Source organism: Saccopteryx leptura, chromosome 3, assembly GCF_036850995.1.
Source record: "Saccopteryx leptura isolate mSacLep1 chromosome 3, mSacLep1_pri_phased_curated, whole genome shotgun sequence".
NCBI classification, from domain to species: Eukaryota; Metazoa; Chordata; class Mammalia; order Chiroptera; family Emballonuridae; genus Saccopteryx; species Saccopteryx leptura.
The window spans coordinates 68,107,497-68,120,831 of record NC_089505.1 but is presented as its reverse complement, the minus strand read 5'-3'; the positions used below and the strand labels follow the sequence as shown (position 1 = coordinate 68,120,831).

Genomic DNA, 13,335 nt, shown 5'->3' with positions numbered 1-13,335 from the left:
CTCTGCCCCAGGCGCTAGAGTGGCTCTGGTCGCGGCAGAGCGACCCCCCCCCCCCAGGGGCAGAGCATGGCCCCCTGGTGGGCAGAGCGTTGCCCCTGGTGGGCGTGCCAGGTGGATCCCGGTCGGCGCATGCGGGAGTCTGTCTGACTGTCTCTCCCCGTTTCCAGCTTTGGAAAAATACAAAAAAAAAAAAAAAAAAGGTCAATTTCCTGCTAGGACAACAGAGAGGTTTCACAAAGTATCCTTGCTTTCTGTGTTTGTGGGACAGCCGAGCTCGGGAGAAACACTGGACACAGAAAGAGTGGCCGAAACGTGAAGCTCTGGAAGTAGGGATGCAAAATATTGTGAATTGAACCTGTAGTTAATCGAGACAGAATCATTTTTCTCCCACTTCACATCAAACTTGGCTTAATGAACTAGTTTGTTCAGGCTTTGAATAGAGAAAGTGAATGCTTTCAACATATTATTTCTGCTTTTCCTGCCTTGTCTTTTGAGAAGATAAAAGCAGGTGTATTTGATGGACCTCAAATTCGAATCCTCATACGTGACGAAGAATTTGCCAGGAAGATGAATAAGGAGGAGAAAGCAGCGTGGCAGTCTTTGTGGCAGTTACAAAGCAGTCCTTGGCAACAAAAAAGCAGAAAACTATAAACTTCTGGTTCAAAGGATGCTGTTGGCTTTCCGCGACATTGGATTTAACATGAGCGTTAAGATTCACTTCCTGAACAGTCACCTTGATAAGTTTCCCGAAAATCTTGGAGCTGTTAGTGATGAGCAGATTATTGCTGGAGCATCAAACGAGATTGTCCTCAACAAGTACACAAACGCAAGAGCTACAAGCACAAATTTTTGCCTGAATAGAATTTAAATAATTTTTGCACAAATTTTATGATTAAAATAAGTGTTTTAATATGTTCTATTTCGAAACTGTAGACAAATTCTGATGCAATCATATCTTTTAGTGTATTAGTATATTTACTGCATTATATAAATTATTATATTTTCACAAAGATGATGCCCAAGAAGACATTCTACTTCATTATGTTAAACTAAATGTTGAAAATTTTACAATAAGATGAAAACCTAAAATCTTGAATTGCAAAAAAAACCTGTAGCTTAGAGAAAAACTAATGTCAGATTTGAGATCAGCACACTCGAATTAGGTAAGAACAAGTGTTTTTGTGGATGCAACAAAAATTTTGTTCCCCAGTGGTATTGTTAAGTGCAGAAACTTGAATGAATCTCAAAATATTGTGAGGAAAGAAGTCTATCAAAAAAGAAATTTATATGAGAATGATTCATATAAAATTCTAGGAGATACAAAAAATTAATAGAGCCTTGATGATCTATGGGACAGCATTAAGTAGTCACACATACAGGTATTTGCAGTCTGAGAAGAAGGGGAAAGAGGGGAAATAGGGCCTAAAAATATCTGAAGAAATAATGGCTAAAAATTTCCACTTTTGATAAAAAAACACTAACCCAGGAAACCTTGCAAACCCAAAGCAGGATACACACAGGACCCATAGTTGCCCATCTAATCAAACTGCTAAAATCCAAAATCAGAGAACAAATTTAAACCAGCTAGGAAAATACATCACATCAAACTACCCATAAGGAAACAATGATTTCAATGTCTACTAACTTTTCATCTGAAGCAATGGAGGCCAGAGATCATGGAATGATCTCTTCCAAGTGCTAAAAGAATTACCTACAATTCTTTACTGAGTGAAAATCTCTCTCAGAATTGAAGGCAAAATAATTATGCCTTCATTTTCTAGATTAAAAAATTAGGCAGAGGGTCTTGGCTGGTTGGCTCAGTGATAGAGCTTCGACCTGGCATGTGGATGTCCTGGGTTTGATTCTCAGGGCACACAGGAGAAGCACCCATCTGCTTCTCCACCCCTCCCCCTCCCACTTCTCTCTCTCTCTCTCTCTCTCTCTCTCTCTCTCCCTCACTCTCTCTTCCCCTCCTGCAGCCATAGCTCGATGGGAGCGAGTTGGCCTGTGATGCTGAGGATGGCTCCATGGCCTCCTTCCTCCTCAGGTGCTAGGAAGAGCTTGGCTGCTGAGCAATGAAGCAATGCCCTAGATGGGCAGAGCACTGCCCCCTAGTGGGTTTGCCAGGTGGATCCCAGTTGGGGTGCATGCGGGAGTCTGTCTGCCTCCCCTCCTTTCACTGAATAGAAAAATAAAAATAAATATGAGGCAGAGAGGGTGGAGCAATTTACCCAAACCACATAGCCAGAAAGTGGCTGAGCTGGGATTTGAAATTCTGGGTTGCGTGATCTTAATGCTCTGAGGTTCTGTGATCTTATTTCATCCTCAGACTGCCAGATGCTTGATATTATCTCCATTTCCTAGATGGGCACACTGAGGCTGAAATGGGAAAAGCAGCTTGCCTGAGGCACACAGTGAGCCAGCAGGAGAACCGAGGTGTGTTACATCATTTAATCCTCGCCAGCACCTTTGGGGGCAACTTCAGGACATCTTTGGGAGTAAAAGGGGAGCTACCTATAGTTTTTCTGGGACAAAAGACATCAGCCAGGTTGGATGAGTGTCTTACTTTACAGACTCAGAGGGGAAAAGCATCTTGCCCTAAGGTCCCCCCAAGTTCACAGTGCAGCTGTGACATCACACATTGCTGATTCCCCACAGTGACTATGGGAAGCACGGGTTTGCATCCTGATGTCCCAGAGGGGTAACCAAAGTGGCCCACCTGGTCAAACTTGCGCTGCTTCTTCTCCAGCGAGCTCAGGAGCTGCCGTTGTTGCTCCAGGTCCACGGTGGCGTCGTCCAGCTCCTGCTGTAGCCGCCGCCGGCCCCTCTCCAGCCGCTCCACCACCTCCGTCTTTTCTGCCAGGCGCTGCGTCAAGACCTCAGCCTCCCGGGCTGCCCGCCGCCGAGCCTCCTCCCCTGCCTCCAGCGCCCCCGCCTCCTCCTCCTGGCGCCGCCGCCACTCTGAGAGCTGAGGGGAGGAGAAAGAGGGTGGGTGGCAGTCATGGCTGTGACCAAGGTGTGAGTTGGTAGGGTCTCATTTCCCAGATGAGACTGAGGCCTGAAGAGGGAAATGACTCTACACTGGGCTCTTCTGCCTCCGAGTAGGGTTGAGGTTGAGGGCTCTAGGAGCCCTAGCTTCTCCAGGAGATTCAAATTACTCCCGCTGGGACCCAGAAGATGAATCAGACCTGGGCTCTGCCCTGGGGAACCCCCAATCTGATTAAGAGGGCTGAGTGTCATAGCCACGGTGATGGAGACTAAGGTAGAAACATGGGAGCCATGGAAGTCCTCAGAAGGGGTTCAGAACCTGTTTAGAACATTTAAGGGAGACTCCCCAGAGGAGGGGGCATTTGAGATGGATCTTAAAGTAGACCTAGGAGTTTGTCAGTTGAAGAAGGATATTTGCAGGCATGCATTCAATACTCATTCGTTCATCAGGCATTTCTTAAGGCCTCCCGTAAATCAGGCTCTCTGTTGGCCTATACTGGGGACCACATCTAACTCAGAGTCCCACTTTAAAGGAGCTCCCCCATTGGTGGGGGAAGTCATGGGCAGAGAATGTTCCAGCCCAGGATGATTGGAGTGGGGGCAGGGGAGAAAAATGGGTTGTGGGAGTTCAGAGAGGGGTGGCCATGGACTTCCTACAATGGGAAGAGAGCTAATGCTGAGTCCTGAAGAAGGGAAAGAATTTTCCAAGTGAAGTCGGGAAGGAGGAATGAGAGATGAATACAGCTAAAGGACAAGAAAGGACCAAAGGATGCAGAGCCTCTGGCACCTGGCTGAGAGGCCTGAGCTTTGTCCAGGGGGAGCTGGAGCCCTGGGAGGGCTATAAGCAAGAGAAGGGCAGGGTCAGCTCTGGGGGGAGGAAGACCATGTGGAGGATGAGCAGGAGGAGGAGAGACTGGAGGCAGGGAGGCTTGAAAGGAGGCTGAGATGAGGATCCAGGAGGCAGAGGAGGAGGCCTGAGCAGGGCTCAGGATGTGTGGATGGAAAGTAGCAGATAAGACCGCAAGTCAGGGCTCTGCCCTGAGAGGCCGTGGGGGCTGAGGGACAGTCAGAGGTGAGATTGGCACCCGGAAGTCTGGGCTCTGACTGGTTGGGCAATGGGGCCATCTCTGAGCCCGGAGGCCAGGAGGAGCAGGTTGGGAGACTAAGTGGCCCCTTGAGGTCTCCCCCCGGGACAGCTCACCTGGACCTGGGCGGTCTGCAGCTCCCGGCCTGCCCGCTCCCGGGCAGTTGCCTCCTCCTCCAGCTGCTCCCGCAGTCCCGTCACCTCAGCCTCCAAGGCCCGCACCCGGGACCCCAGGGCCAGCTTTGTTCTGGTCTCCTCCTGAAGTAGCTCCTGTAGACCGAGGGGAGAATGGATATCAGGTGTGGGCCAAAGGGTGGGAGGGGTTGGGGGCTGGGTGCTGGGCAGGGGACTGTGGTCACCTGGGTGTCATGCAGCTGGGCCTCTGTGCTGCTCAGCTCCTTGCTCAGCCTGATGGCTCTGGATTCGGCTTCACTCAGTGCCCCAGACACGTTCTCAAGTTCAGCCTGTGGGAAAAGGTCACCTTCCAATGGTGGCTTCCACCCACGCCAGGCCGACGCTCTGCCACTGAGCCAAACAGCCAGGGCTCACTCAGGGCTTTTCTAATCAGACCACAGATTATTTAAGGCCCACTCCATATGCACCTTCACCTCCATGGTGCAGCCACTGTGGAAAACAGTCTGGCAATTCCTCAAACAGTTAAACACAGAGTTTCCATATTGCCTAGCAATTGCGCTCCTAGGTGCATACCCAAGATAAATGAAAACATATGTCCATGCAAAAACATGTACAGGGACATTGACAGCAGCATTACTCACAATAGCAAAAGGAAGAAACAACTCAAGTGTCCATCAACCAATGAATGGCTACACAGAATGTGCCCAGGAACTATTCTAAGTGCTTTACAACTTTTGGCATATTGGATTCACACATCAACCCTATGAAGTATATACCATTAGTATTCCCAGTTTACACACAGGAAAGGTGGGACACTAAGAGGTTAGGAAATGTGACTAGGGGCACACAGCGACAAGTGGTGGAACCAAGATTAGAGCGCAAGAAGAAGGCTCCAAAGCTGTGCTGTCCAAGATACCAGCCACTGGTCATATGTGGCCATTTAAACAAAAATTAATCTAGAAGTAAAAATCCAATCCCTCAGTTGCACTGGCTACATCTCAAGTGCTCACTAGCCAATTGGACAGCACAAACACAGAACACTTCCAACGCTGAAGAAACTTCTACTGGATAGTGCTGCCTAGAACTTCTGCTATTGGCTACCAAACTCTACTTTTGGTGTCACTTTTACTATTGTATTATGTAAAGTGCTTAGTACAGTGGCAACTGCACAGCATGGTTCCTTTTGGGGCAGACCCTAGAGGTCCCCCCAGATCCATTCTCCCTTGGTCCCACTGTGACAGTCCCTTATAGTGCACTCTGGTCATGTGATTATGCTGTGGCCAATGGAATATAAGCAAAGTGATGTATGTAAATTCTGTCCCTTCCTAAACTGGAATGCGTGTGTGCCCACAACCCAGATTCTACTCTGAAGATGAGGTCAATGCCCTCGGGGATGGTGGAACAACAAGAGAAAAGGACCTGGCTTTTAAGTGACCTCATGGAGGACAGGGTTCTGCCAGCCTTTTTTTTTTTTTTTAACAGATACAGAGAGAGAGTCAGTGAGAGGGATAGATAGGGACAACAGGAACGGAGAGATGAGACGCATCAGTTTTTCATTGCGACACCTTAGTTGTTCATTGATTGCTTTCTCATATGTGCCTTGACCGTGGGCCTTCAGCAGACTGAGCCAGCGACCTTGGGTCCAAGCTGGTGAGTTGTTTTGTTCGTTTTTTTTTAACTTTTTTTAAAAAAAATTTTTGTTTATTTATTTATTTTTTTTAGATTTTATTTATTCATTTTTATTAGAGAGAGAGAGGGAGAGATAGAGAGAGAACAGGGGGAGGAGCAGGAAGCATCAACTCCCATATGTGCCTTGACCAGACAAGCCCAGGGTTTTGAATTGGCGACCTCAGCATTCCAGGTCGACGCTTTATCCACTGCGCCACCACAGGTCAGGCCCAAGCTGGTGAGTTTTTACTCAAACCAGATGAGCCCGCGCTCAAGTTGGCGACCTTGTGGTCTCGAACCTGGGTCCTTGGCATCCCAGTCCAACGCTCAATCCACTGCACCACTGCCTGGTCAGGCAGTTCTGCCAGCTTTAAATGCTTACCTTGAGCCTTTTTCTTGAGAGGTAAAGACCCGTGTATTTTACATAAGCTGATGAATTCTGAAGTCTCTCTGTTATAGTAGCCTAACTTTTACTGGAATGAATACAAACTTTTCATCTGGAAATTAAAAACTGTAACAGTGTCTCCTCTTGGAGGGGCTGGGGAATTAAAGTCATTCTTCCCTTCATTCTTTTTGCTGTTTGTTTTCTCAATAATGAACAGGTATTGGTCATTTAGTTAAAAAACAGAACCCACTGTTCTCACAGTCACAGAAAGATATTGTCCTCACACGGTTCCAGGCGTTCACTCGGGGCTTTCGTAACCAGACCACAGATTGTTTAAGACCAGAAGAGAAGAGTGGAGGGTGGGGGTTGTGGCGGGGTTACGAGCTATAGGGCCAGGCAGGTCTGGGTTCGAGGTTTTGGCTCTGAGTGACTTTAGACAATCAACATCACCTCCGCAGGCCTCAGGTTCCTTGTGTTTAGAAGTGGGAACAATATTAGCACTACCATCAAAGGACAGTCAGGCGGATTCAGTGACACACACAGGATGTCTGGTACACCGCAACTACTCAGCAAATACTCGCTCTCCATGCGAGGTTATGTTGGAGAAGTTGGAAGGGACAGACAGTGGAGTTGATGGGGACCAAACAGAAGCCCAGAGACAGCAGGCGTCTCAGTCCAGGTCACACAGCACAGATCAGTCCTGCCCCGCCTACCTGGGCTCGCTGCAGCTTCTCGGCGGCCTCCACTCGTGCCCGCTCCCCGTCGCCAGCCCGGCTCTGCACCTCCTGTAGCTGTGACTCCAGGCGGCGCCTCCGCTGCTCGCCTTCCTGACGTGTGGTCTGCAAGTTACTCAGCTCCACCCGTAGCTCCGACACCTCGGTCTCCAGAGTCAAGCGGGTCTTTTCCCATGCACCTTTGCCCTGGCAGTGGAGGGAAACAAGCAAGATCTACGATTCCCCCTTCCAACCAGGTCAGGCTGGCCTCAGACCTCCTACACCATCTATTCCCTCTGGAAGTCCTCACTGTTCTCATAGACCTATGCACTCTCCTGCCTCAGGGCCTTTGCACTGGCTAGTCCCTCTGCCTGGAATGCACTTTCACCTGAAGCCAGGATGGCTCAACCCTCACCTCCCTCAGTTTTTCAACTCAGATGTAACCTTCTCACTCAATCCCTCCATGGCCTCTATTAAACATCACAAATCTCCAACTTAGCACTTGCTCCCCCTTTCCTGTTCATCATTTCTCCATAGCACTTGTTAACCCCAATATCTATTATGCATGTGTTTATATGGTCTACTCTGCTTCTCCTGCCAGAACATGAGCTCCATGGAGAAAGGATAATTGGTTGTTTCATTCACTGCTGCGTTCTCAGTATCATCCCTGGAACATAGTATGTACTCAATTAACGCTGAACGAAGAGGAAATGAGGACATGACTAAGTGAGGAAAGGACCCCAGCCAGAGAACCAGCCAGAGGTACCCCCCCAACCCCGCATCCTGCCTCTGTCCTCACAGCCCCCAGCTGCCCCCTCCGCTCCTGCCCTGACCCACCCTCCGGGCCTGCTCCAGCTGCTCGGCCAGCTCGCCCAGGGCCTGGCCGTGGCGCTGCCTCAGCTCCTGCACCGCCGCTTCGTGCAGGCGCGTCTCCTCCTCCAGGGCCTTCTTCAGCTCCGTCACCTCCTGCTCCCTCTTGGACCTTTGATTAGGGGAAGGGGGCAGAGAACAGTTTCAGAACAGAGAAAGGCAGGAACTTTGGAGGAGCCCCTAAACAAGATGGGGACCTCACTCTACATTCCCTAAGGGATCAGGACATGGATGCTGTGGGAGAAGTGTGGCTTTAAGGGTGAAATCTTATTCATTTATCAATACCCTGTTCAAAAGGCCCCTTCTCAGGTAAGTCTTCCTGAACTCCCTCCCATAGATGCGGCTTAGGGGCCTTCTCTGATCATGCCAAGTTACTCGGTTAAAGCATGCTTAGTTCTGGATTGAGTCTGTTCTTTGCCAACCCTCCCTCCCCCGACTGGAAGTTTCTGCAGGCAAACCCAGGGTCTGACTCATCTCTGTCCCCAGGTTGGCTCAGAGCTGGTACTCAATAAACAACTGTTGAACGACTAAAGCTTTGTATTGATGGAGAGTTCTCACCGGTCCATCCCTCCACCGCCCGCACATGCCTAGGCCCTGCCAGCTGCCGGGCAGTCCTGCCTCACCGGAGCTCCTGCTGTGCGTTGGTGGAGTCGAGTGTGTCCTCCAGCTCGCCCCGCAGGGCCTCCAGCTCCTCGCCCAGGTCCCGCCGCTGCTTCTCTGCCTTGGCCCTGCATGCGCGCTCGGCCTCCAGGTCTTCCTGGGCCTCCGCCAGTCCTGCTTGTGCCTCCCGCAGGGATTTGAGCAGCTGGGCCCGGGCCCCGCCCTCCTCTTCCACCCTGGGTGCAAATGTGGACCATGGAGTCAGTTACACAGGTAGGGGGGCAGGGGTGACTTCTGGGGGCAAAAGGGCCAGATGTGGACTTTGGGGGTGACTGGTCCCAGGTTCAAACCCAGCTCTGCCCCTGGGCATGTGCTTCCAGTTCTCAGAGCCTCAGTTTTCTCAGCTATAAAATGGGCATGACACTAACAGTAATATCAGAGACACTTAGTAAGCCCCTGCCACATGCAAGCTCTTTACTCTGTAGTCTCGCTTAAAGAATTTGCCCAGCTCACATGGTCAGGGAGTGGCAGAGCTGACCCAAGACACATCTCATAGCCCCCACAGCACACAGCCTCTCACAAAGAGAAGCTGAATCAAGGAACAGCACTGACTGGGGGCTGAGCAGACAGGGGTTTATATCCCCTGCTGGGCCACATGCCTGGCAAGTGGCAACCTCTCTGAACAGCAAGCTCCTGGTCTGTGAGAGGACACCAACACCCCACTTCACAGGGTTGCCGTGAGAATGGCAATAAAAATGAGTGTAAGCCCTGGCTGGTTGGCTCAGTGGTAGAGCATCAGCCTGGCATGTGGAAGTCCCAGGTTTGATTTCTGACCAGGGCACACAGGAGAAGTGCCCATTGCTCCTCCACCCCTCCTCTTCTCTTTCCTCTCTGTCTCTCTCTTCCCCTCCCGCAGCCAAGGCTCCACTGGAGCAAAGTTGGCTCAGGCACTGAGGATGGCTCCATGGCCTCCACCTCAGGCGCTAGAATGGCTTCAGTCACAGCAGAGCAATGCCCCAGATGGGCAAAGCATAGCCCCCTTGTGGGCATGCTGAGTGGATCTCAGTCGGGCGCATGTGGGAGTCTGTCTCTCTGCCTCCCGCTTCTCACTTCAGAAAAATACAAAAAAGAAAAACCCCAATAATAATGAGTGTAAAAGGCTACATGCTGTATGATGCCTCTTATTGAGAGTAGGAACGTCCTACGTGGACGAAGGCTGATGGACACTGCCAGGGACTGGGGGAGGGGGAGGGAGGCGACAGCTTAGGGCGCACCAGGCCTCCTTTGGGGCCAATGAAAACGTTCTGGCACTAGACAGAGGGGGCAGCTGCACAGCACTGTGACTGTACCCAAGCTGCTGAATTGTCCACTTTAAAGTGGTTAATTTTGTTATGTGAATTTTATTTCAATATTAAAAAAATAATAAAAACCTAGGAATAAAATAATAAAAAGTAGTAGCAGACACACCAGCATTTACTGAGGGCTTAGGGTGTGCCAAGCGTTTCATGATTACCTTCTTATTTAATGCCTACACTAACCCCCATTTTACAGGTGAAGAAACTGAGGCTATAGTGGTGGGGTCAGTTGGGTGAGGTCATGTGGCCAGAAAGGGGAGAAGCCAGGATTTGAACCCAGAAGTCAGACTCAAGGGTGTGTATTCTTAAGCACAGGCACACACACACACACACACAGTCTCTCTCTCTCAAAGGCACACACACACACACACACACACACACACACACACATACAGACACACACTGTGTGCCAGTGATTTTAAGAATCACTATTTTTCTCTAATCAAGGGCATCTCAGTTTGCATGAAGCACAGTGGGTCAAAAGCATCTGGAAAACTGAGCACCGTATCTGGCACACAGTAGGTACTCAATAATCACGAATGGCTGTCATTATAATGATGATGACTCCTAAGATGGTCAGACCACTTAACAAATCACGCTGACTTTGGGCTGCTCAGTGTTGAGAGGCTGAGTGGGGGAAGAAGAAATCGCACTTTCTTGCCTCTATTCTGTACCTGGAACCCTGCAAGTTACCAGACACCAGGGCCTTGTTTCACCTTTCCTTTAATGAGACAGGCTTGAACTCTCGCTAGTGCCATCGCACACAAGAGGACACTTAGACTTAGAGCGGGGGTGGTGTGCGCATGGCTGGTGAGTGGCTGGCCAGGCTTGGCACCCAGGCGGGTCTTGCTGGAGCGCCCCGGACCCTGGCAGGGCCGGCACCTTGCTTTGTACCCGGCCACGATCTCCTCACCCCCCGCACCTGGCCAGGGCTGCCTGCAGCTCCTCCTCCTTGCGTCCCAGCTGGGCCCGCAGCTCCTCCACTCGCTGCTGCTGCTCCACCATCTGCTCCTGCAGCTCTGAGCTCTCCCCGTCCAGCCGCCGCTTCAGTTTCTCCAGCTCCTGGCGGCCCTTCTCCTCCTTCCGCAGGCGGTCTGGAGGCGGAAGCGGGGGGCCATGTGTGAGGGCTACACCCCCACACGTGGACCAGCCCCAATGGAGACCCACAGCCACTGTCCAGCACTTGCTGTGTAAGGCTCCGCTCAGTGTCTCCCTCCGCACTCCCTCCTCTTTCTAGCTTGCCCATCTCAGGGAGCGCCCCACGGTCCCCTAGACCCTGGGCCAGACTCCCAGACGCTGTCCTCTCCTCCTCGCCCCCAGTGACAGACAGCTCCTGCTCCTGCTTGCTGCCTCTCTCTGCCCTGCTCTCTCCTCCCTGTTCCCACAGCGCCTCCTGGGCCAGATCCCTTGTGCTCTGGATTCTGAGTCCATAGCAAAGGACAGAGAGACAAAAAAGCCTCTAAAACAGTGAGTAGGAGGACCTGGCTCATTAATTTAGTGGGTTAGATCATCATCCCTGAAACACCAAGGTTGTGGGTTCGATTCCGGTCAGAAGTGACAAATGAATGCACAACTTCATTGTGGAACAATAAAATGAATGCTTCTCCCTCCCTTCCTTTCTCTGTTTCTCCAAAGTCAATCAACAAAAATAAATAGTGAATGGGACAGTCAGAGAGAGACAGTGACCCAGGACACCAAAGAGAGCACAAGAGAATGGCATTGAGACAGAAACAACATAAGAGCTGAGGGGACACCCAACCTGTCTCGAGCTTTTTTTCCTGCCCCCATTTAGTGAATAGGGCCACTGAGGCCCCCAAGCTACATGAGACTGGCCTGAGGTCCCCCAGGGAGCATGTGCAGCCCCCCCCCCCCCCCCGCCCACTGGGGGCGGGCGCTCACCCTCCATGTCAGCAATAACGGCTTCATATTTCAGTCGGAGTTTATTGAGGCTCTTGACCTTCTCCTCCTCCTCTGCGGCCTGGGAGGAGAACTCCGCCAGCCGCTCCTCCAGTAGCCTCCGCTCCTGAGGGCCATGACAGATAGGGGCCATCAGAAGCAGCCCTGGTCCAACCCCCACTGTAGGAAGGTCCTTCCTTGACCTTCCTGCCTCTAGTCCCTTCCACTCTTCCATTCTCCAGGGTCTACACACCCATCCCAACCCACCGGCCATGCCAGCTAACTGCGGTGCAGACTCCCATTATTGGAAATACACCACCATTCCCTGACCACCATCACCCTGATGGACCCTGAGGGTGATTCTAATCATTTGCTCTAATAAATGACACTGCAGCCAACGTCCTTGTGCGTGGGCGGCAGGCGTGTGTGAGTGCTGGGCCCTTGCTACCCCGCAAAGTCTGGATCACTGACCGGCGGCTTCAGCCTCACTCTGGAGCTTGTCCGAGAAGCCGAATCTCAGCCCCACCCCAGACCTGCTGCACCCGAACCTGCATTTCTCAAGTGCCTTGTGTGATTCCCGTGCATGTAAGAATTTGAGAAGCAATGGCCTGAAGCATACTTTTCAAACCGTGAGCAGTTTTAGAGACTCATACAGAGGGTTGGCATGACCCTTAGAAAGAAGGCTCTAGAAGAGGTACAACACAATAGTCATGGAACTACAGGATATTCCAGAAGGCTCCTCAGCTCAGGCATTGATCCTCTGGAAAGCCTGAGGTCATCTAGACCGCTCCTGGAACAGATTGGGCCAAGTCCCCTGCCCCATCCCACCTCCCATAATTTTCTGTTCTCTTATGATACAGTTTATGAGTAAGTCAGAAAGTGTGATGATGTTTATTTCCTCTGGTGACTTCTCTAGCATCCCTTTCCCCATAAGAGTGCATGAACGGTTTTCTACTAACTTCGATGCCATCTCTCCGGTGCCCAACGCAGCCCTGACTGTGGCTGATTAAAGATGGTGGCAGATTCTTTGCCGTGTCCCCATCCTGGAGTGGAGTCTAATTCCCCACCTCTTGAATCTGTGAGTGCTTTAAGATCAGTGGTCTGCAAACCACAGTCAGTCTGCAGGCCAAATTCAGCCCACAGCCTGTTTCCATAAGTAAAGTTTTACTGGGACACAGCCATGCCCATTTGCTTGTGAACTGTGTGTGGCTGCTCCCACTCTACAATGGCAGACCGAGTGGTGGTGACAGAAATGGGGTGGCCCACAGATGATTACAATCTGGCCTCAGACGAAATGTCTGCCAACACCTGATTGACAGAATTTAGTGGAAGGGATGTTGGCTGCTTCTGCTCCCCTTTCCTGGAGCCCTGGGCTGCTGTGTCAGACGTGCAGGCTCTCCTGTGGGGAGAGAGGCCACACGGAGGAGCACGGAGACACCAGACATCCAGCCCCAGCCACTACGTGACGGTGACCACCTGGGAGGGGCAGAGGCCGGACAGAGGAGGACCTGTGCAGCCAACCCCCCAGAACAATGGGAGACAATGAGACGGTTATTTTCAGCCATGCGGTTTTGGAGTGTCTTGTGATATAGTGATAGGTAATGACATTCAGTAGTTGCTCAATCAATACCTGCTTGAGTG

General features: G+C 51.1%; 1 protein-coding gene across 5 annotated transcripts in view; it reads right to left on the bottom strand.

The window, feature by feature from the left end:
• MYH14 (myosin heavy chain 14) overlaps window positions 1-13,335 on the bottom strand; it is a 105,532-nt gene that overhangs the window by 22,465 nt on the left and 69,732 nt on the right. For all 5 annotated transcript variants that reach the window (XM_066374083.1, XM_066374082.1, XM_066374081.1 and 2 more), the window contains 8 exons: window positions 11,698-11,821; window positions 10,721-10,892; window positions 8,467-8,679; window positions 7,811-7,955; window positions 6,974-7,180; window positions 4,432-4,536; window positions 4,190-4,342; window positions 2,720-2,968 (listed from right to left, as the gene is read on the bottom strand). In XM_066374083.1, the coding sequence (XP_066230180.1) occupies window positions 2,720-2,968; window positions 4,190-4,342; window positions 4,432-4,536; window positions 6,974-7,180; window positions 7,811-7,955; window positions 8,467-8,679; window positions 10,721-10,892; window positions 11,698-11,821 (1,368 nt within the window). The remainder of the gene's footprint in view (window positions 1-2,719; window positions 2,969-4,189; window positions 4,343-4,431; window positions 4,537-6,973; window positions 7,181-7,810; window positions 7,956-8,466; window positions 8,680-10,720; window positions 10,893-11,697; window positions 11,822-13,335) is intronic.